The sequence below is a fragment of the Sciurus carolinensis genome, chromosome 2, assembly GCF_902686445.1.
Source record: "Sciurus carolinensis chromosome 2, mSciCar1.2, whole genome shotgun sequence".
NCBI classification, from domain to species: domain Eukaryota; kingdom Metazoa; phylum Chordata; class Mammalia; order Rodentia; family Sciuridae; genus Sciurus; species Sciurus carolinensis.
In genome coordinates, this window is record NC_062214.1 from 44470613 (window position 1) to 44494044 (window position 23432).

Consider the following 23432-nt stretch of genomic DNA (forward strand, 5'->3'; position numbering starts at 1 on the left):
CAATTAACATCAGGGGAAACCCAGGTCTTAGATTGTTTCCCCTAATTTGATTTTTAACACAAATGCCAGTGTATGGGTCTACCATGGAAGCTAATGCCGGGTGAAGAAACTGGAATACTCCTTGCTATTCTGGAATTTGTAGACCAAGAAAAATATACAAATCTTAATTTCAGCATTGATTTTTTTTTTTTTTTTTTTTTTTTTTTTTTTTTTTTTTGGTATGTCTGGATGCAGAGGGAAGCTTTTTTCATGTCTGTTATTTCTCATTGACTCTCTGGTATATTGTAGATGCTAAATCATATTGAATAGAAAAATGGTTAAATGAATTATGGGCCATATATCACCCTCTGCAGTACCTAAATCAGGAAAGGGAGAACTGAAAGATGAAAACTAGGCGTTTCAATTTAGGATCTTTAAGATAGAGAGAGCACCTCTTCAATGATTAAGAGAGGGACAGTATGGAAATAAAGCTTTTATTACCTGTAGGTCCCAAAGGGATACACTTCATGCCTGGGGGGCTACACAAATGGGTATTGGTGTGAATGGACTGGGAGAAAAAGAGAGGAGAGAGGTGAATAGAGATAGAGGAGAACAGAGAGAGAGAGAGAGACCCTCCTTGGGCCTAGGTATTAGCCAAGCATTTCCAGTAGAGAGTTTTAATTGGTGGGTTTAAAGCAAGTGCATATCAGTTCTGGGAGGTCACACTGGTCAAGAGGTGTTCACTGTGCTTATTTGCACAGTCCATGTGAGGTGTGCAGGTCAGCAAAGGGTTCAGTGTGGAGGTCCAGTAGGTTGCATCTGGCTGTCCTCTGGGTGCGTGGTCTCCAGGAGGTTGTCCTATAAGGCCATATTTGGATCAACCACCTTGAGGAACTAGATGGAGATATAGAGCTGGAGGCAGCATCAGAGTTGACCAGTCCTTGCTTCTGGTATGAGAAAGTCAGCTTCTACTCAAAATGAATGCCACAGCAGCATAAAAATGTAAGAATTCACTACACAATGATTAGAGCTGACATTTCTCTCCCACAACTCCTTGAAGGGTATATTCAGACTATTCAATATTTTAGTCTCTATAATCTTCATGAAGTCCTTTCTCTAGTCTGTGTTCCAACCTTTAGGATGAACCCAAATATGTTTTATTTCTATGTGGCTTAGAGATATGTGCTTGTTGGGAGACTTGCAGACTAGAAAAGATACTAGAATGGTATGGGACAGATTGACCCGTTCTTCAAGACTGAGGAAATGGAGTGAGAACTGCCTAATTAGACAGTGGGGTTGGTGGCATTTACCATTGGGTTTCCTGTCCATTCCACAAGTTTATAAATGAATTTCTTTCTTTCTTTCTTTCTTTCTTTGGTGGTGTTGGGGATTGAACCCCAGGACCTTCTGCATGCAAGGCAAGTACTCTACCAAGTGAGCTATATCCCCAGCCCTTATAAATGAATTTCTTAAAGATAAATAAAATTATAACAAAATATTTTGGAGCTAGATCAACACAAAAGATGGAAGAGCCCATATTTGTATGAAGAGATGCAGAAGTAAAAAATCCAGGAGTCAAAAGATTCTACACTGACATCCTGATTTCATTTTTAAAGCTTTCTTTCTTGAGGCTTCTCTTTCCTCAGTCCTGACTTCATTCTACTCAGGTGTTAGAATTACATTGACCTAGAGCTGTTGATGCCTCTGTTCAAGATGCTTATTCTTCCAGGTTCAATAGGTACTCACTGACTTCCACTAATGACACACACACAGGGGCACACACTTACAAATTCAGATGCTGAAACATCAAATACATCTATTTGGATGAGCATAATGAAGTTTATTTATGGGCACTCTTAATTGCTCATGCTAATATATGCATTATTGTGTTTCATATTTTTAACAATAACTAACAAAGCGTTTTGCATGCATTTAATATACTATTATTTCCTTAGAGTGTACTCTGTAAAAGAAGGTGGCTATTTGCATGAATACTTTTTATCTTGGTCTAAAAACTTAGTAAACCAGACTGTTAAAAATAATTCTAATATTACTACTAATAAGTAATAGTCACCATAAAATAATAAAAGAATAGTTAAATTACCATATTCCAGGCATTGCGCTAAGAAGTAATTTTCTTTAGTTTGTTGAATACCCATTCTACAGATAAGGAGGCTAAGACACAGTGATTAAGTAACTGCTTAAAGTCACACATTTAGTGATTGTCTAGAGTGGATCTTTCCCTGTTTTAACAGTTACAGAGCCCTAGCAAGAAGACCTTGCTGACTGTTGGAACTTCTCACCTTAAAGTTGAAGTTTACTGATGTTAAACATAGCAGGGAAGTCGAAGGTAGTGAAAATGTTCATGTTCTGAAGTCTGAAAATTAAGTTCCCATTTTAACATTTAGTAACTACTTGACCTTCTCAGAACCATAATGAGTGAATGGTAGTAACACCACTTTTCTCACCTCTGTACCCACTCAGGGCTGATGTGAGCATCAACTGAGTTAATAATTGCATAAAAATGCTTTGAAAGATGGACCTGAATAAAGTACCATTTCAGGTGCTTCGACTAAGCTCCTTTCCAGTGACCTTTCCTTTTCCTTCCTGGAAGAGGAAGCACAGGACAGAGAAGGGAGCTCCCAAGAGGAAGCACAGGACAGAGAAGGGAGCTCCCAAGACTCTTTACACCCATGTCAAAAGGAGACATGTTCACTCTTAGTTGAACCTGAGATGATTTTTAAGTGTAACAATGTTTTTGAGCTTAAAAGATTTATTTTAAGATTATTTAAAATACATGTACCTAGCATATCAAATTGTGATTTTACCATGATTATTATTTAGGATGAATTATGTTTGTTTGTTTTTAAATGACTCAATTTCTAAAATTACGTTAGTAATAGCACAGTGTTCTATTGATATGACAATAGTGAATGCATGCAGGTGTAGACAGATGTTATATCTAGTAACACTCAAGGGTCCTTTGCGACCCTTCCCTGGCTCAGGGCGCCCTTTCTGGGGCCTGTGAACATTTTGCATTAATAATTTTGTATTCTTTCTCATAAAGAGGGCTTCCAAAATAAAATAAGTCTCAGGCTTCCTAAAACCTAGATCTACCCCTGCCTGATATAAAATTTATAAACTTCTTAGAATCTCAGAAGAGGTATATTTATGAATTCTGACTGTCAGGGACACAGTAGTAGACAACAAGAAGAAAAATAGCCTTTATCATTTGTAAAAATGAATTCAAGACATGCGTGACAGAATCTTAGGTCCCACCAATCATCTTCAAGGAGAAAGGAACATTCAGAGGCTACTCTCTTAAACTATATTTGGAAGCTAATTCACCAAGGTGCCCTTCACCAGGTGGGGGAACCCACCCTCAACTGCACTGGGTATTGAAATGTAATGGTTTTCAGTAGCTTGCTTCTCTGCAGACCTGCTCTAGGCCAGTGGGAACCTCCTCGTCCAGAAGAATACACCCAGCAGGACCAAAGAAGGATACAGGGGTGTAAAATGCAGCCCCTCCCCTTTCCACTCTGTGGTGTGATTCATGCTGCACAGCTCCCTGTGGGATCAGGCCAAGACCAGACTTCACCTGCGGTGACTTGTTCTGCTCTTTATTCTGCCCCACCCTGCTTTCCTTAGAAGACACTCCCCATAATTCATATGCATCTGAATCTGCACCTCAGCCTCTGCTTCTAAGGAAATCTGATTTAGGACTCGGCCTTTCTCAACAGTTCCATCAAATGAGTGAGCAGATATGCTTGATCTTCAGCAGCCAGGCAGGGCCCTTTAATTTCTGTGGCAGTCCATTCCATTTGTAGGCAGTGTAATTATTAGATAGATCTTTCTTAGCCTGAGCCAAGTAGACAGGGCCTAATTTTAAGAAGACAGATCCCCTGTTCACCTGCCCCTCCCCCCCCCCCCCCCCCCCAGTCTTCCCTTTAACCTAAATCTTCCCAGGTCCTTCTGTTAACCCTTTTTTTGGACAGGTTTTATTCTTCTTTTACTTCCTGGAGTCTGTCCTCATTGATTCAGTGGGGTAGAGTCCCACCACTGGTGCCTACCAATACTGAGCCCTACTCTCTCACTGAGAGCTAAGGATTCATGGAACTGCTTTGGATAAACCTAAATGCTCATCAGGGCTTCAAGCAACTCTATCGTCTTGAGCTAAGATTCAACTTCAACCCAGAGTTCCTCTCACACATGCCCTGAGAGGCTGCACCTTTCCCCAGTGTCCGTTCAAACAGTGTCTCTGTAGCCACTGGCAGGAGTTTGCATTCACGTCTGTCACATTTTGTTTTGTGAACCTATTGTCTCAGCCAGTTGAGTTGTATTTTGTATCCCAATTGTGTTTTCTGGTCTCATGTTTCCAAAGTATGTTACAATTATCACTAGATATAGCCCAGAAAATTTTTGGATGGGACTCACATTAACATTTGTTTTACATTTTTATTTTAATGCCTAATGAACTTCATTTTTGGTACAAAAATATAATTAGCACATCAAATTTATTAGTTTCTTTTGACATTAATTTGAGTTAAAAAGTGAGTCAATTTGAGGAAAATCCTTAATTCTGGGCAGTACACAGTGTTAGGAGTTGTGAAGGCAGTGTATGAATGACTGATACTTAGGAAACCTTGATCTATAAAATGTACTGTTTCTCTCCAAGACATTTGTCAACTTAACATCCACAAAACACCTATCCTTCATTAGCTTTTAAATAAACATCCTGAGCAGTACAGGATGACTTTTGTTTGATGGCAATTTATCAACTATGGCTTTTTGTGTGGGGACATATAGCCACTGTATCATCATCCTCTTATGCGTAGTTTTTCATTTAGTTAAAATAGTGTCATTATTTGTCACTCATTTTTTTGACATTCAGATCCATATAATAAGATTTTTCCTAATTTCCCCGTCAAATAACAAGAACTATTGGCTAAGCTGACATGGCTTATCTTTGAAAACCCAAACTGACCCCTGAATATAAACGCTTTTTGTGGTCACCAAATACTGTGTATGTCACCAAAATTATCAACCAGAGTCATGAGTAAAATGGCCCTCACTTCGTAGCTGGAGGAGTCTGTTACCTTTTATTGCGGGAAGCAAGCGGGTCAAGAAGCGTCAAAGGCGGCTCAGAGAAGGGGAGAACCCGAACTTTACTTTTGCTCTGGCAGACCCGGAAGATATACACTCCCAAGTTCTCTGCCCCCTGCACAGTTTCTCACAACATTTATAGGCTGTCTGGTGCCATAAAATTTCGAATCTCCGTGACAGAAGGCCATCTCTAGCAGAAAGCAGAGAGCAATAAGGGGAGAAACTTTCTTCTCACAGGCCTCTAGCCTTGTGTATGAAGCCCCTCACAGGGGTGTTTATGCTTCAAAGGGGTGTAGTCTGATTCCTGGAGATAATTATTTACAATCCAAAGGGTAGGAAGGGACCTATGATTATTTAGGTTCCCTGAAGAAAGGCTGACAGAAGAGGAGGCGAACTAACCCCCTCCCCAGGTATCTGTTTTTTCACGATAACATTCTTATAATTTCATTTTACAACCAGGTCTGGTTTTGCCTTCACGTTCTCTGTTTTTGGAACACAGGCCGGATATTGTCTACCGACTTTGTCCAGCACCTCCACAGTTCTCTGTAACGCTGAAAGATGGTCACTATTAATCTCACGTACCTTTTATCTTCAGCCACACTTTGCATTTATGGAGATGGAATTGCCTGTAGAGTATTTAGATACCCTCTTGCAACCACCTCCTGGACTTTAGGATTCAATCTACTTATTAACAGATTTTTTTTTTTTTTTTTTTTTTTTTTTTTGAGTATAAGTTGTTTATTTGGTTAACAGATTCTTTTCAATCCTGGAGTCTTCATTTGATCATTTTAAGTGAATTCAGTACTCAAATGGGCAAGGAATTTAGTTGGTTCACTTTCCCTTTGTTCTGCAGTCATTCAACCTTATTGTGGTTTTTTTGTTGTTGTTGTTTGTTTGTTTGTTTGTTTTTTGTTTGGTACTGGGGATCGAACCCAGGGCCTTGTGCTTGCAAGGCAAGCACTCTACTGACTGAGCTATCTCCCCAGCCCCTTATTGTGTTTTAAAAGCATCTTTACAAAATTATTTCAGGGTTTTCTGAGCTCCTTTGGTCTGTAACGCACTCCCTTTCTGGACATCAGTTTTTGAAACCTTATTCATATGGATTCACTCCAGTGTTTGGATTCACCTGTCTCTAGAGCCCGTGCTGTACTTTTGCCCTATTGGTTCGTTGCCAAGTTGTCTGTACACGCCCGTCCATCAACTTGTCGCAATACTTATCCTTCAGTGATTTGCTTATTTCTATCTGTGGTGTCTGAACTCCACTTGCCAGAACTTCCCATTCTGCTTGATGGGAAGGAGGACACTTTTTTACGGACTCCAGCTCACTTTTAAACTTCGTGAAATTTCTGCTCATGAATGACAAAATCCGCAGCCTCATGGGGTTTACCATTCTCAGCTAACATGGACACGAACGGGACATTGGCGTTACCTCTCTTAGTGTTATCACTTCCCTTCTTCAGTCAGTTCCTCCCTGTTAATTGGAAGTAAGACAAGAATAGCAGTTCCTCTCACTACTTTCTCAATCTTCTGAAGATTGAATCTGCCAGGGAGTGAGGTCAAGGGTGTGTCAAATGTGGTTTTGTCACAGCAGTGCCATGAGAAGGCATGTGAACAGTTGAATCCCACCCTCAGTGGTGTCTTCTGTCTCTCCTCCTGATTTCTATACAGGATATATCATTTGCTTCCTGCCTTTGACGGTGGCTGTGATGTTGTGTCATTATGTAGCCCTTTTGTGCTTTCTTCCCTTCTCATTCATCTGCATTATTTTCCAACATGAAAACTCATGCACAAATGCATAGATATTTGTTCAAAAAATTAATTTCTTGTTGGCGAGGATGTGGGAAAAAGGTACACTCATACATTGCTGGTGGGAATGCAAATTAGTATAACCACTATGGAAAGCAGTATGGAGATACCTCAGAAAACTTGAAATGGAACCACCATTTGATCCAGTTATCCCACTCTTCAGTATATACCCAAAGGACTTAACCTCAGCATACTATACTGACACAGCCATGTCAAATGTTTATAGCAGCTCACTTCACAATATCTGAGCTATGGAACCAACCTAGGTGCCCTTCAACAGATGAACGAATGGAATATTACTCACACAATGGAATATTACTCAGCCATAAAGAAGAATGAAATAATGGCATTTGACAATAAATGGATGGAACTGGAGACTATCATGCCAAGTGAAATAAGTCAATCCCTGCCCAAAAAACAAAGACCAAATGTCCTCTCTGATATATAGATGCTAACACACATAAGGTAGCAGGAAGACTAGAAGTATTTTGGCAAGGAGAATGAAAGGAAGGGAGAAAGAATAGGAATAGGAAAGACAGTAGAATGAATTGGGCATAGCTTTCCTGTGTTCATATATGAGTATACAACCAGTGTAACTCCACATCCTATACAACCCCAAGAATGGGAACTTATACTCCATGTAAGTATTATATGTCAAAATACATTCTATTGTCATGTATAACCTAAAAAAACAAATAAAAAATATTAAATTGATTTCTTATGAACAGAACACCAGAAGTATGCCCTCTCTCTATCGTATTTTAACCACAGCCCCATTCTTTTCAATCTTGATGACACCTATGAGGTTCTGTTGAGTTGATAACATCCCTAGATTCATGTTTGCCTCTTTGAGACTCTGCTGGTCTCAGTCAGTTACATTGTCTCAGGCTGGCCCAGTCAGTTACATTGTCTCAGGCTCCTTTGCTAACTGGCTTTCTGCTAGGTTTGGCTATTGGGAAGCCCTGATGGATATTGTGGGTAAAAGTAAAGGAAAAGCCATGGCAGTTCAACTGGGTATATTAATGATTCAAAATTTGTGTCTCATCAAAATTTACATATTACCTGGGATCATCATTAGCAAATAGATTCATCTGGAAATGGTAGGTCCATGTATGCTAAGAGGCTATTGAAATTCCCACCCATGAAATGGGAAATATTGGTGAGAGGTTCCTGGAGGTTATGATTGGGTCTTGAAGAATGCATAGGCATTTTCCTGCTAGATATATTCATGATGGACATTCTAGAAAGTGAAGAGTAGATGAACATTTATAGAAACCCAAAATTTTAGGGTGTGTTTGCAGGTGGGATGCATTTGTTAAGACTGTAGAACAGGAGTTATGATAGAGGATGAAACTATATATGTAATATTGTATTATAAGACAGACAGACAGGCTGGGCCCACCATGTGGGCCCTCTTTACTCTCCTTGTGAAGGAATTTGTACTTCCTCCTTATAGGTGAGGTCTCTGGAACCCTGAGTTCTAGTTGGCATAAGAGTGGGAAAACCAAGACAGACAGCCCCTGTCTTCTATTTGTCCAGCTTTTGGGTTTTGTTTTGTTTTGTTTGGTTTGGTTTTTACTTCAAAATGGTGTAAAACTGACATAATTTCAGTAGAAATCCTACTTCAGATTTGAATTTTAGTCTCTTCCCAGGTTACCAAATGTGATACAACACTAACTGGAAGCTAATGTAAGAGTTGTGAGTATGTTTAAGGTAGACTGGGCTAGGCTAGGGTATTGGGTGGGTTAGGTATATTAAATGCATTTTTAATTTAGGATATTTTCAATTTACAATGGGAAATAACCCGATCCTAGGTTGAGCATCTGCATTGTGCTTGATGAATGTGTACTGTGGGGCTTAAAATCCACCGTTGTGAATGAGAGGATATGTGTTGGTCAGGGTTTTAGATGCATACAACTGAATGACCTCTAGCTGGTTTAGGCATAGAGGGATACTGGGGAATCATGGATGGATCTAAAAGTCAGCTTCAAACTGAGCTTCCTAAAAGATTCTCATGATGGCACAACAGAATCATCCTATTAAGGGCTGGTTACTATAATCAGGGTCAGGAGGCTGCTGAAGCAGAAAGCTCCCTCCGTGGCTGCTGCTTACAGACATACCAGCTCTGCCATGGCCCCTGACTCTCAAATCATGCCCCTAACCCTGCCTGCATCACTCAGTTCCCAACAAAGCCTTTCATGAGCCCATCTGCCTGGCACATGACCACATCCCAGCAACAAGGAGGCCAGGAAATGAGGCTATTATTGTTTTATTTTTAATTCTGTGTTGGAAAGATGGGTATTATCCCTCAAGACACTGTCAAAGGATAGGGAGATTGGTCCAAAAGATGCGGGGCATACACAAATAGCAGGTGTCCACCTTAGGAAAATACATACTTTTTAAAAAAAAAAAAGAGGTAAAGGATGAAATTTGCATTTTTAAATATCGTTTTGATGCAATCATTTGGTTTTTCAGTCAAGGCCAATCCTAATGACTTTGTTGTCCTGAGACCACTGGTTTCTTCAATTAGTTTCAGGTCTTATTTTAACAAGTTCCCTGCATCCAAGTTAGTGGTTCATTAACTGTTTGTTTGTTTGTTTGTTTGTTTTTTGCGGTGCTGGGGATTTGAACTCAGGGCCTTGTGCTTTCAAGGCAAACACTCTACCAACTGAGCTATATCCCCAGCCCCATGTTTGTTTGTTTTGTTTTGGTACCAGGGATTGAACCCAGAGGTTTTTTGTTTGTTTGTTTGTTTTGTTTTACCACTGAGCCACATCCCCAGTCCTTGTACCTTTTTTTAAATTTTTTAAAATTTTTTTGGTAAGACAGAGTCTCACTAGGTTGCATAGGGTCTCACTAAGTTGCTGAGGTTAGCTTGAACTTGGGATCCTCCTACCCCAGCCTCCCCAGCTAGTGAGTCACTGGGATTACAGGTGTGTACCACAGCACCTGGTGAGTGGTTCATTAAATTTTATGCCACATCCCAAATCAGTTTTTCACTTCTATGGTGTGACATTGGAACCCTGTCTTGGCCCTTCTTTCATGCATCATCCTTGAACAATGTGGTGAAGACTACCTGCTAAGGTATAGACTGCACTATATGAGAAATACCCTAAAAATGTAATAGTCAGTCATAAATCTCAGCTCTCTGCCATGTTATTTCCTACAGAGCAGAATATACAACAAATGTTTATCACAACTTACTCCAGGCCAATAATTCTGTCTCCAGGACCCTAAATGTGGTCGGGCCGGAATTTCCTGTTGTTGTGGAATAAAGCATTTGTAATTGTTGCATTATGTGTTGCTAAAATAAGTGAAGCGTCATTAGTGTGGTAACCCTCTGATGTGCCACCTGATCCTCACTCAAGGATGAACTTCTTACTCAGCTGCTGGGAATTCTGACCACAGGCAGCCTTCAATGTAGCTATTCCAGGGTTGCTACAGCTACTTAGAATTACCGCTACATAGAGATACCTGATCCAAAATCTCAGCTATTCCTAGGAACATTAACGTGTAATGACTAATGGTGAGGGGAGGGTACAAAGGCATAACCATCTCAAACCACCTCAGGACTCCTCCAATGTTGCCCCCGGGGCCGTCTAAGCCTACACCTCCTCTCCACTTCCCCCTCTGCCCACTTGCTCTGTCCCCTCCATTCCACAAACAATGATCACGGGATTAAGGGCTGGCCCTTAATAAGTCTACTGCACACTAACCTGTCTCAGAGTCTGGTTCCTAGAGATCCAATCTGCAATAATTAGTGTCTACAGGAAGCAAACAGATGCACAGTGGACCAGCATTCCACCCTCCCAAGGTGTTAAATTTGCCTTAGGAAAGCACAATTGCCAATTACTCTCAATAAGGTAATGTCTGGTGCCTGCTGCTTGGAAGTAGTTTCCTTCATTTGAAAACTCAGTGTAAATTTTTACATTAATTTAAATTTTTTTATTTGTTCTAATTAGTTATACACGAATAGAATGCATTTATGCATTTTGATAGATCATACATAAATGGAGTATAATCTCTCATTTTTCTGATTGTACATATTGTAGGATCACATTGTCATGCAGTCATACATGTACATGAGGTAACAATGTCTGTTTCACTCTACTGTCCTTCCTACCCCCATACCCCTTCCCCTCCTTCACCCCCTCTACCTAGTCTAAAGCAACTCTATTCTTCCCTGGCACCCCCCATTCTTATTGTGAATTAGCATTCCCATATCAGAGAAAACATTCAGCCTTTGACTTTTTGGATTTGGCATGATATTCTCCCACTCCATCCATTTACCAGCAAAAACCATAATTTCATTCTTCTTTAAAGCTGAGTAATGTTCCATCATATACACTATTTTTTCTAAATCTGAAAAGCATTGAACTCCAGTTAATGATATGCATGGTAAAATATTTAAGGGAAAGTAAAAATATCTGCAGTTAACTTTGCGTTGTACCAAAGATAGGATGGGTTGAGGGATGAAGAGATAGATAAATAAATGATAAAACAAGTATACGATTGTCCTTTGGTATCTATGGAAGTCTGGTTCCAGGACCTCCCCAGAAGATCAAAATCTGAGAATCCTCAAGTTCTTTGCATAAAATGGTATAAGTATTTGCAAGTAACCTACATATATCCTCTTGTATACTTTAAATTATGTCAAGATGACTTATAATACCTAATACAATATAAATGCTATGTAAGTAGTCATTATACTGTCTTATTTAGGAAATAATGACAAGGAAAAAAAAATACAGGCACAATTTTTTCCCAGATATTTCAATTTTGATTGAATCCAAAGATAGAGAACCCAGAGACATGGTAAAATGGTAAAATCCAGGTAGTGTGTAGATGGGCTCACTGAAAATTTCTTTCAGTCTTTCTCTTTCAGAAAAAAATGTATTATAAAATATTTTTAAAAGTAACTAGGTAAAACTGTCCTGGGAAGGGCAAACTGAGAACCTTTTATGAACTTATTTTAGACATAAAGTTAAAACCATCTAGCCTTGAGATTATACCAGTGTGATTTCCCTGATATATTGAACCCATCATTTATTCAGCAAAAGTTTATTGAGCATGTACTATGAGCACATATAGATAGATCCAGGGAGGAAAAAGAAATAGAAGAGCTTTATTCTGCAGGTTTATTGTAGTAGAGAAAACAGATATATAAAGAGTTAGATAATGATAGTTTATACCATATTATTCTAGCCTTTTAAATTACCTTTATTAGCTCTTCTGTACAGAGGTTTCCAGCAATGAAAATAATAATGATGATGATGATGATGATAATAATAATAATAATAATAATAACAATAGTACTAATAGCAGCAGCTACTTACACAATGCTCACCATATCCCTGACAATGTTCCAAGGACTTCACACACTTTGATACATCTCTTCCATACACTTGTGTGGCCAGGAGAGTGTGCCCACAGACTTGGAATTGAAGGGAGTGTAAATGACCAAGGATGTCAGCTGCTGCATGCTCCAATCCATCATGGAATTTCCAAGTTGGTGACAGAATCCAGCAGGGATGATGATATGGCAGATCCATTTCCAAGAGATGTGGGACTCTTAAGTCAGCCAGGGCTGGCTGGCTCCATGACTCCCTGGTGGCCCTGCCAGCCTCTCTTGCCTGCATGGTAGTCTAGGATGCTTTCTTCACCCTTCCTTCCTTTCATGTCTCCTTCACAGGAACAAGAACTGCATCATACACAGGCTCCCCAGGTTCCCTCCCCATTGCTTTCCCTAATAATGTTTATATTGCCCCTAATAACATTTTCGCACTTTTAATCCTATCTTAATGTTTATATCTCAGAGGACCTGAAAGAGCATACTACTCTTCTGTGAGTGGAATTATTATTATCTCCATTTTACAGATGAGGAAAATGAGGCACGAGATTGCAGAGCTGAACCAGAATTCTGACCTCTGTCTCTGGCAATGTCTTCTTTCCTGAGAAGATGATACTTATGAATTGGAAAGATGGCCCTCAGGGGCTTTTATTAAAAATAATAATATTGACAACTCATATTAATGGTGCAGTCATGGTACTGAGGTGTACCACACCCTCATGCAATTTTATCTACACAATAACCTTGTGGGTAGGTATTATTGTTATTTTGCAGTGCTAGGGATTGACCTCAGGATTCAAGCATGCTAAGCAGACACTGAGCTTCACCTCCAGGGCCCTACTATCTCCAGTTTTAAAATCAGGCAACTGAAGCTTAGAGAGGTCCTATACCTTCTCCCATGTCACATGCTGAAAGCTGTTAAAACTCAAGTCTGGGTCCTCCCCTATGATGGTACTTTAGAGCCTTGCTCTTGACCTGAATCAAACTGCCCATAATTCTTCTAAGAGATCTGGTATTTGAGTCAGGCATGGTGGTGCATACTTGTAATACCAACTACTTGGGAAGCTGAGGCAGGAGGATTGCAAATTCAAGACCAGCCTGGGCATCTTAGTGAGACCCTGTCTCAAAACAAAAAAATTTTTTTCCAAAAGGCTGGGGATGTAATTCAATGGTAGAGTGCTTGCCTCGCATATGGGAGGCCCTGGTTTCCAACTTCAATACTGGAAAAAAAGGTAGGGGGTGGATTTGGTGTTTGAAAGACTTGACCCCTTAAAAGACAATTGGCACCAAGAAGAACAATGTTTGAAGTTATATTCAACTTCGAGTCAGTAGTGGGATTCCTTTGGAGCAGGCCTTGAACTTAAGGAAATACGTAATACAGTATATCAGGTTTTGAAGCAAAGGAGAGGCTCTGACAAGAGTCCTGTATCACAGCTGTAGAAACCCAGTACTTGAGGGATACAGAGGATACTGAGAAAGAGACCATGGCAACAGCCTGATGATCAGGAGAGTCTCCCAAAAGTAAGCTTCCTGGGCTGCCAGGTGCCCTTGATGACTAGACTTGATTGTCTAACAGTTTTCTTGCAGTTTTTTCTCCATGTCTTGCATTCTGACGCTTTGACAACTGGAACTTTGTTGACCCGGGGACTCCCTTCTCAGGGCTAATTCCTAGAGATAGTAAAGGAGCATGATGTGAGCATGATGTTCAAATCAAGCTACCCGATCCAGAGCCCACCCCCAACCACCTCCTTTATTGGGCTATCACACTCTGGGCCACTAACCACATGCCCTAAATATCCCAGGACCAGATACCAGCTCCCTAGTCTGTTTCTGCTGCCATAACAAAGTACCACAAGCTGGGTAGTTTATAAACAATAGAAATTTATTTCTCACAGTTCTGAGATTTGGAGATCTAAGATCAGTGATCTGGCAGATTTGGTGTTGATGAAGGCTGCTCTTTACTTACAAGATGGTGCCTTGTCACTGTGTCCTCTGGAGGGGAGGAGCATTGTGTCGTCAAATGATGGAAAGGATGGAAAGGGCCAACTCTCTCCCTCAATGTCTTTTATAAGCCACTAATTCATTCATGAGGGCAGAGTCTTCATGGCCAAATCACCCTCTAAAAGCCCCTCCCCTTAATACTGTTTTATTAGTGATTAAGTTTCAACATGAATTTTGGAGGGACACAAAGAATCAAACTATAGCAGTCCCTATGCCCCAGAGCTCACTGAAAGGATTTAAACCAGTTAATCTTAACCCTGCTTACCCTTCCTTTCCTGTTCCTTCCTGTAGAAACCACAGTAAAGATTCCACCCAGTTTCTCATTCACCCTCTGCCTCCTGACAGTCCCGGGTACTTGCCCATGTGGCCCCCTGTGGCATTGCATATCCCCTCCTCTTCATATCTGTGAGTATCTTAGTTTGTTTTCTATTGCTATTACAGAATATCTGATACTGGGTAATTTATAAAGCAAAGAGGTTTATTTAGATCACAGTTCTGGAGACTGGAGGTCCAAGATGTGGGGGCATATCTACTTGGCTTCTGGTGATGGTCTTGTGGTAGAAGAGCAAGTGGGGGTATGCAAAGAGAGGAGGAACAAAGGGGCCAGATGCTCTAAAACAACCTGCTCTTGAGATGGAAGACCCACTCCCATGGGAACTACACTAATTCTTTCATGAAAGCAGAGATCTCCCGACCTCAACCACTTCTACAAGGCCCCATCATCTCTCAATACCATTACTTTAGCGATCAAATCTGAAATCTGTTTTGGTGGGGACAGCCCACATTCAAACCATAGCACTGAGTAGCAGAGCATTTTTTCCATGGCTGTCATCTCCTGATCTTTTGGCCTTGCCACACTGAAAAAATAATTGAATCTATGTTTTCAAAAAGTTAGTTAAGTACAAACATCCCTGGGTGTCTAGTTTCTCTGAGTCATTGTTGCAACTTGTTGAACTCTTAAAATAGCCAAAATGCTGACAATGTTTTGCCCTCAAATACTTGGTTCCCGTGATCTCACGTGCATAATGAACAGAACAAAAGATGGTTATATAAAAGTAGGTGAGTATTAGCAGTTCTGTTGGGTCCCACTAGATCCCTCAGCCCACCCTGCTGGGAGTGTTGGCTGCTAACTGGTACCCCTCTCCAGAAGAGTCTCCCTTACACAGAAAGGAACAGTCCACACCAGTGACTGTCTAGCCTAGGGGTATGAAAGGCAGCCCCCTGGCCTGCATGCAGGAGACTCTAGCTCAGCTCAAACCTTAGAGATGAGGTTGACTTCCTGCTGAGATCATTTTTCCATCCCCTCCTGCTTACCCTACTCCCCTTCTCCTGAGCTTTCTCTCCTTAAAACCACTTGCACAAGGATCCTCACCTCAGGTTCTGAGTGACAACTGCAGTGGCCCTGTTTATCTGCCAATATGCATCAAATGAAATGCAAAGTGACCATGAACAGGGGAGTAGAGTTTCCCCCTTGTGGGGACTAGTTATGGACCATTTGTGAATCTTGCTAATCTCTCTAGTACTGACTGTCAGAGCTCATTAAAGGATGAGATTATAGGCAACTTCCTAAATATCCCATTTCTAAAGAACAATAAAGAAACCACTTTTATAATTAGCAAATTACATACCAGTCATATCACACCTCTCCCTTCAACTTTTTACTTAAGTGGCGAGATAAAACTGGAGCCCATTTTGCCAATGAAGATGCTGCCTGTGAGTGGGAATGACATTGAGGAAGGACAGCCCACACTGTGGGACTTTTACTTTGTGCAAGATACTCTGCTGAGCACAGGGAGGATGAATGGTCTACCCCAAATTACACAGCTAGTCAGCAGCAGTGACACATAACTGACACATATAACCACCCAACCAACTAGCTTATGCTCCTGATGTTCCCAGCCAGACTCTGCCCGCTGCTTACCTTACCCCTGTGAAAGGTGAGGAGTGATTCCAGAATGTAGGTGTGAAGGGAGACAGGCTGACCCTGTGGGTTATATTTATTCTTCAGGGTTCATAAATATATAGGAAATTAAATTATTTTTTGTTTTTAAAGTTGTATAATAAATAATATGCATCATTCTTTTTACAAAATGTCTCCAAATATAACTTAGAAAGATTTCTTGGACTAATTCCCACATTGCATGAATAATTTCCTTAATGTCTGCATTAGTAATTATGTAAACTATCTATAGAACATTATTTTGCCCTGTTAATGTACATGTAGTGGTGATGGAAAGTAGCTATACATGTGTGCATATGAAATATATAAGGATGTGTTTGTGTATATATGTATGTATATACACAGTTAGAAACTTTCATCTGTAAATGTTTTTATCTACAAAATTATTACTTTTTGAGAACAGAGTTTTTTAAAATCTTCAATAACAAGAAATTAAACAAGATCAGGCAAAAAGAACAAAAATAAATGCCCACTAAGTTACAAAGGAAATAAATGGAATTTTATATCATTTACACAAAGCAATTAAAAGTTTAGCTTTTAGAAAGCCATATGGTAGGATAAGTAAATTTAGTTTAAAGAAAATCAGAAGAATCAGTTTCTCTTGAAAGTCATTTTCTCTTAAATACAAGTCAAAATGATCTCTCGTAGAGAATGAGAGCAAATATGAATGGGAAATTGAGTGCATGTTCAGAATTACTTAATTTTTTTCAATAATTCCATTTAGTGAACCAGGATGGGTAGAAAGTCCCTTTTCATTGTGAACATATTTAATTGCAGAGAGGCCACAGAGGGGAAGGTTCTGGGCCAGGAGAGAAGGCATCTTGTTCCTTAAAGAATGCAAGTCAGTGAGGGATGTCATGATGACACGGTTCTAGAAACAAACAGAGCCAGGTGCCTTAATTTATTTGGTGCATGGTTGAGCTATCTTGAACAACCAGACAAGTTCACTCATCCTCTACACTAAGAGGAACCCCTAAATTCTGCATGAGCCATGTGCACAACAGACCATTGACTTGGTCACTTCTGATCCCATAATGTCGTCCCGTGACATCGTAGTTCTGCACAGCCATACAGATTGTGCCAATCCTCGGGAAAATAGGATTAACACACTGAAAGCCCCAACAATTAGAATGTTGAACCTAACAGACCCCTTTTCTTCCATTTTAATTCTTGTTTCAGTCATTTAAAATCACAGTAATTCATACGTGACTATTTCCTAATTGATTCTTGACACCAAAACTGAAGAATTTATTCTCAAGCCCCATATTGGCAACTTAAAAACTAGAGAATGAAGAGATTCTTGTTATATATCGCCAGCATGTTCTTCAGAAAATTAAATTTATTAGATTTAACTTAATTTCTCACAGTTATGTAGCTATTTTAATTGGAATTATATTAAAGTTTTATATTGAATTAGGGAGTATTTTCATTGTTAATATTTCTAATATATCACCTAGGAGAACATGATTTCTGTCTCCGTTTACTTAAATTGTTCTTCATTTCTTCTATTAGGGCTGTATAATTTTGAATGGTTTTTGCATTTATTGAATTATATAATTTTCACCTATTTAATTTTTGTAACTATTATGATAAAGGAAGATAATGAGTTTCTATTCCATTACTGAAGTTAAATAGTGTAGTTGATTTTTATGTTTATAAGTAACATCTTTTAATTTTGCTGAACTTTATTTTCCCAAAGAATTATTTGTCAAATTTTATGGTATATAATCACATTATAAAAACAGTAACAATGCATTAGAATCATCTAACTCTGAAAGTAATAGATACAAGTTTTAGAGGGATTAGGAGATATTGAAATAGCATCATCCTGGCCACCTGCTGTAGTTTGGAGCCAAGTATCCCCAAAGACCCATGTGTAAAGTCTTGGCTCCTAGGGTTGTGTATTCAAAGGTAGTAGAATCTTTAAAGGTTGGGAGACCTTCAGGTCATTAGGGGATGTGTTCTTAAAGGGGATCATGGAACCCTGGCCTTACTTTTTCTCTTTCTTTTGCTTCCTGGCCATAAGATGAGCGGTTTTGCTCTGCTGTGCACTCCTGCCATGATGTGCCACCTCACTACAAGTCCAAAACAATTGGACCAATTGTACATGGACAGAAAATCCCAAAATCATTAGCCAAAATAGCCTTTTTCTCTTTATAAATTGGTTATCTCAGGTATTCTGTTACAGTGATGAATAGCAAACACACTACCCCAAATTGTTAAAACTATTATTTATTGAATGTCATATGTAAGCACTTCCTTTAAAGCTTTATTTGTACAATTTCAATGATTCTTTACACCACTGTAAGATGTGCACTCAAATGATCTAATGATCTCCATTTTACATATCTCCATTTTTAAACTGAGCCTCAAAGAGTTTAAGGAACACTGACCATAAGCCTAGTGTGCATGCAGGCACACACACACACACACACACACACACACACACACAGAGTAACTTAGAACTTGACTTTTAACCCAGCTCTGCCTGAACCCAAAACCTGTCTGTGTAATAGCACCCAAAAAAGAAAATACTTGAGAATTAATTAAACTTGATAAACATGAAAAATTACTCAAAGAAAATTAAAATACTTCAGAGGGAAAATAAAGGCTCTGAGTAATCAACAAAAGGCCATTATCTCTTTCCTAATCTTGGCTAATTTTGCAAGTGAGAAGCTATCTCTCATTGTCAGTTTCATTTGCATTTGTATTACTGGGATGTTTCAACATTCTCAAATTAATCACATATCTTTCCTATCCTGTGGTTTTTCAGGGTTGTTTTTACTTTTTTTTTTTTTTTTTTTTTTGCGGGTCTGGGGATCAAACTCAGGGCCTTGTGCTTGCAAGGCAAGCACTCTACCAGCTGAGCTATCTCCCCAGCCCTTCAGGGTTGTTTTTGTTTTCTATTTATAACTTCTGATTTCACCCTTGGGATAGTAGAATTTATAGTGACTTATTTGAATTTATTCTAAGTATATTATCTTTTATCAAATTTCCAGCAAATGTTAAGCCATCTTTTTATTTTGACTTTTGTTTATAACAATGCTGATTATGGATATCTTAATTTTTATAGCCTTAAAGTTTTTTTTTTTTTTTTTTGGTTGGATGAGTGCTCACTATAATCTTCCCTATGTAGAAATGAGAGTGTTATGCCTGTATTTTTACATTTAGTTTTACTTTTTATTTACTTAATTCTATAATATATCTGAAACATTTTGAGTGGAAGGGGGTAAGAAACAGAAAGTAATTTATTCCATTGTCTAACCTAGTCACTTCATAAAACTCAGGGTTTTCCTTTTTTAAGTCAAAAATCTTCAGAGATTTTTTAGCTGAAATGTAAAAACACTTCTCTCATCAGAAGGCTATTTCCATCTTTTAACATGAAGTTATCATGTTACCTTCTGACTTCATTTATCATGAAGTTATCAGTTATATTCTGACTTCTTTTTAAACAGATTCTATAATAAATCCATCCCAGATGAGTTTTATTATACTGACCTGGGTAAGATGTGATCTGAACTTGCCTTTGCTTTGGGACTTGAGGAATCTTCTAGATGTACTCTGGAGGAATAGACTGGAAGCTGTGGCTAATTAATCAATTTACCCAAGTCAGTCAAAGTGACTTTGACTTTAATGAGACCATGACCTATTTTTAAAAATCTTTTAAATCTTTTAAATCTTTTAAATTTTATTTGTTCTAGTTAGTTGTACATGACAGTAGAATTCATTTATACATTTTGATAGATCATACATAAATGGAGTGTAATATCTCATTTTTCTGATTGTACATATTGTAGGATCACATTGGTCATGCAGTCATGTATATACATGAGGTAATAATGTCTGTTTCACTCTACTATCCTTTCTATGCCCATTCCCCTTCCCCTCCCTTCATTCCCCTCTACCTAACATAAAATAACTCTATTCTTCCCTATTCCCCCCCACTTTATTGTGAGTTAGCTTCCACATATCAGAGAAAACATTTGACCTTTGGTTTTTTGGGTTTGGTTTATTTTTAACTTTATAAAACATGAAGATATCATTCCTGTGTCATAAAATTCACCTTTTACTATCATACAATTCAATGGTTTTCAGTATAGACATAAAACTTTATAAACACAAAGCTACCCAAATCTGGAACATTTCCATTGCCCCCAAAAGAAACCCCATAACCATGTACAGTCATTTCCTTATTCTTTTTTTTCTCCCAGTCACTAGCAACTCCTAATCTACTCTCTGTCCTAAGGAATTTACCTATTTTTCACATTTTGGACAAGTAGAATCACGAAACACATGGCCTTTTGTGTTTTCACTTAGTATTCAGGCCTCATCAATGTTGTAATACATACCAGTATGTCATCTCTTTTTATAGCTAAATGACATTTGATCATATGGATCTACTGCATTGTATTTGTCCCCATTCAACTGATGGACATTTGGATCTTTTCCACCTTTTGTCTATTTTGAATAATATTGCTGTAAATATTAGGTATGACTATGGTTTTAGCCACTTCCTTTCCTGCTGGGATTTATCCTAGGACTGGGAGCAGCCTGTGTCTAGTCACTTCTCTTTCCCCATGACTAGGGGAAATCATAGTCCCAAATGTGATAAAAGTTGAACCAATGACCAGGATGAGTCTATTGCAGATAAATTTAGATTAACACCTGTAATCTCACATCTGTTTCTCCACCTCAGGTTGTGACTCTGGGGCAGGGCTGATGCTGGAGGTGCCACCCCCCTCCCATACATTTGAGTGTGGGGAGACCTCACCCAATCCTCCTCCTCCAATCCCCATAACTCCCCCTGGGGGGCTGACAACACAAGCTTGTCAACTTGGAGGCCTCTGGGATTATTTTTAATCCATGCAAGAGTGGACCAACCTGTTTATGAGAACAGATTCTAGCAGGAACTGTGAAGTGAGATTGTTTTCTTAGTGGGAGGGGCCCAGGTCCAAGGTTATGCGCACCTCTATACTCAGGACAGTAGTGTGCCCTGGTATTTATTCATATTTCCTGGTTATCTTTGACCTTTGCCTAACAATCATGTGGTTTCCATGGGAAAAACAAAATCACTGGCAAGAAATGTAAATGTGCACAAAGCCCCTTTAGTTGGTATATTATTGCCTAAATATTTAAGAAGGAGATATATAAGGAACTAAAATAGAAGCAACAGCAGGGTCTCCTTTCTCGTGCAATGAGAATACCTTCTTGGCACACACTCCAAAATTTGCCCTTGGTTTGCAGAAACTAGATGCACTGTGCCATTCCGACCACACAGTGAAGTGGGCTGGGCAGGACCTAGTGTCTGCATTTTACAAAGAAATGGAAACTCAGGGAAATTCCGTCATCCACCCTAAGTCACAAAACTAGCTTAGCAATGGAATCAAGCATGTCTCCTGTCCCCTGGCCTATTGCTGTTTCTCTACCAATGACCATTTATCTGCTCCAAGTCTGTTGTGTCATAGGGAATTGCTTGACAAAAGATGGTCCTTTTTTCTCTTTTTCTTTCCAGCCTTCTTCCAGAAGATGTAGTTCAATCCCTACCCCTGGCTTCTCTCCTAGGCTTTTCTTCTTGCACCTGTGCATCCCTGTTCCCCCACCTTCCCCTCTTCTGCTAGAGCCCTCAGGGCCCTCCTGGCCTCACTGATCCTCTGAATGAATCCTATCTAAAGCATAGTTTCAACCTGAACAGGATATTGAAATGTGCAGTATTAACAGGTTTAAAGTGAGTCTGAGCAGGGTTTTCAAATCAGAAGTGCCTCTGTATATGATATGAAGTTGAAGTCAACAATCTCTGCAGTCCCAAAAACTCATGTGTGAGTCAGTGAAGGAAAGTTCAGAGATGAGATGATCAGATTATGAGAGCTGTAACCTAATCAGTGGATTAATCCACTTGAAAGGACTACTCTACTGGATGGTATCTACAGACAGGTAGGGCATGACTGGAGGAAAGTGGGGGTGCACCTTCGGGGTTTATGTTTTGTCCCTGATCCATTACTCTGTCTCTGCATCCTGGCTGTCATGAGCTGAGCTGCTTTCTTCCACCACACCCTTCTGCCTCCTCAGGAGCCTAGAGCAATGGATTTAGCCAACCATGCACTGAACTTCTGAAACCATGAGCCCAAAATAAACATTTCCTCCTCTAAGTTGTTCCGATTAGGTGTTTTGGTCATAATGATGAAAAACTGATTAACACAATTCCCAATAATGAGCATTTGTTTTTTTTTTCTATAGTCAAGGAAAAAAAACTAAAAATTATTATTTGAATAGCAACAACTCCAACCATCAGTAAAACAGAAACTTGGAGAGAGCATGCCTGGTCCAAGTTCACATGATGCTTTTTTACCACTGGAACTGATTGAGTCCTGGTCTCCAAGCGTCATCTGACCCCATGGTTTTCCCTGGTGCCCTGCCTTGGTAAGAGAATGGTCCAGCTTCCCACTGCAGTAAGCTTTGGGTTGCTTGTGTATCTGTCCCTGGTAAGATGCCTATGTTTCTCCAATATGACAATGAGCAAGAAGTCTGGGGAGACATAAATTGGAAGCAAAAAAAGAAAAAAAGAGTTCTTTTGTTTTGGTTTTAATATGCAAATACACACCATCCTTCCCTTTTCGTAGAGAACCTTTCCTTACAGTGTACAGGAGAGGAGTACATTATAATTGTTGACACAGCCCGTTCATAGGTTCCTCTCAAAACTAAGTGTTCATGCCTCTGAGTCAAACAAACAGACAAATCGTTCAGTAATTAAGGAGATACCTTTGCATTCATTCACATCTTGCATTACTGGGAGAACATGTCATTCAGCATGGGCAGAGCACTGTCACCACCAAACCTCAGATTTGTATGCTTCCATTCCCTGAGGCCCAGTCGAGCTTGTTCTGTACAGTCCCTCCATAGGTTTCTCCAGATTTCACTAGCTCCTCTCATGGACACCTCATTGTGCTTGGAGTTATCCAGAGCAATTGGTGAACAAATTTCTTTTCTTTCTAGAAACTCACAGATTTAAATGCAGGTGTTTTGTTGTTGAAAATCAAAATATGAGTCACATTTAGAAGTGTTCCATCACCCCCATTATGGACCTTTTGTCCAACTTCCCTCTTTTTCATTGGTCCTTCTCATTTCCTGAAAGATTCCTGTTCTTTGGGGAGTATTTGCTCATACATGCTATGTTGAATGTTCAATCCTTCATATAAACCAGACAAGGATTTTTTTCAAAAAAGACTTTATTGTGTT

General features: G+C 39.4%; 1 protein-coding gene across 6 annotated transcripts in view; it reads left to right on the top strand.

The window, feature by feature from the left end:
- Rin2 (Ras and Rab interactor 2) overlaps positions 1-23432 on the top strand; it is a 224005-nt gene that overhangs the window by 52522 nt on the left and 148051 nt on the right. For 3 of the 6 annotated variants that reach the window (XM_047538244.1, XM_047538217.1, XM_047538219.1), the window contains one exon: positions 14531-14644. The exons of 2 other annotated variants lie outside the window; for them this stretch is intronic. In XM_047538244.1, the coding sequence (XP_047394200.1) occupies positions 14601-14644 (44 nt within the window). In that variant the 5' untranslated portion in view covers positions 14531-14600. Of the gene's footprint in view, positions 1-14530; positions 14645-23432 lie in introns of those variants that run through there. One more of the 6 variants, XM_047538225.1, reaches the window with a different exon arrangement.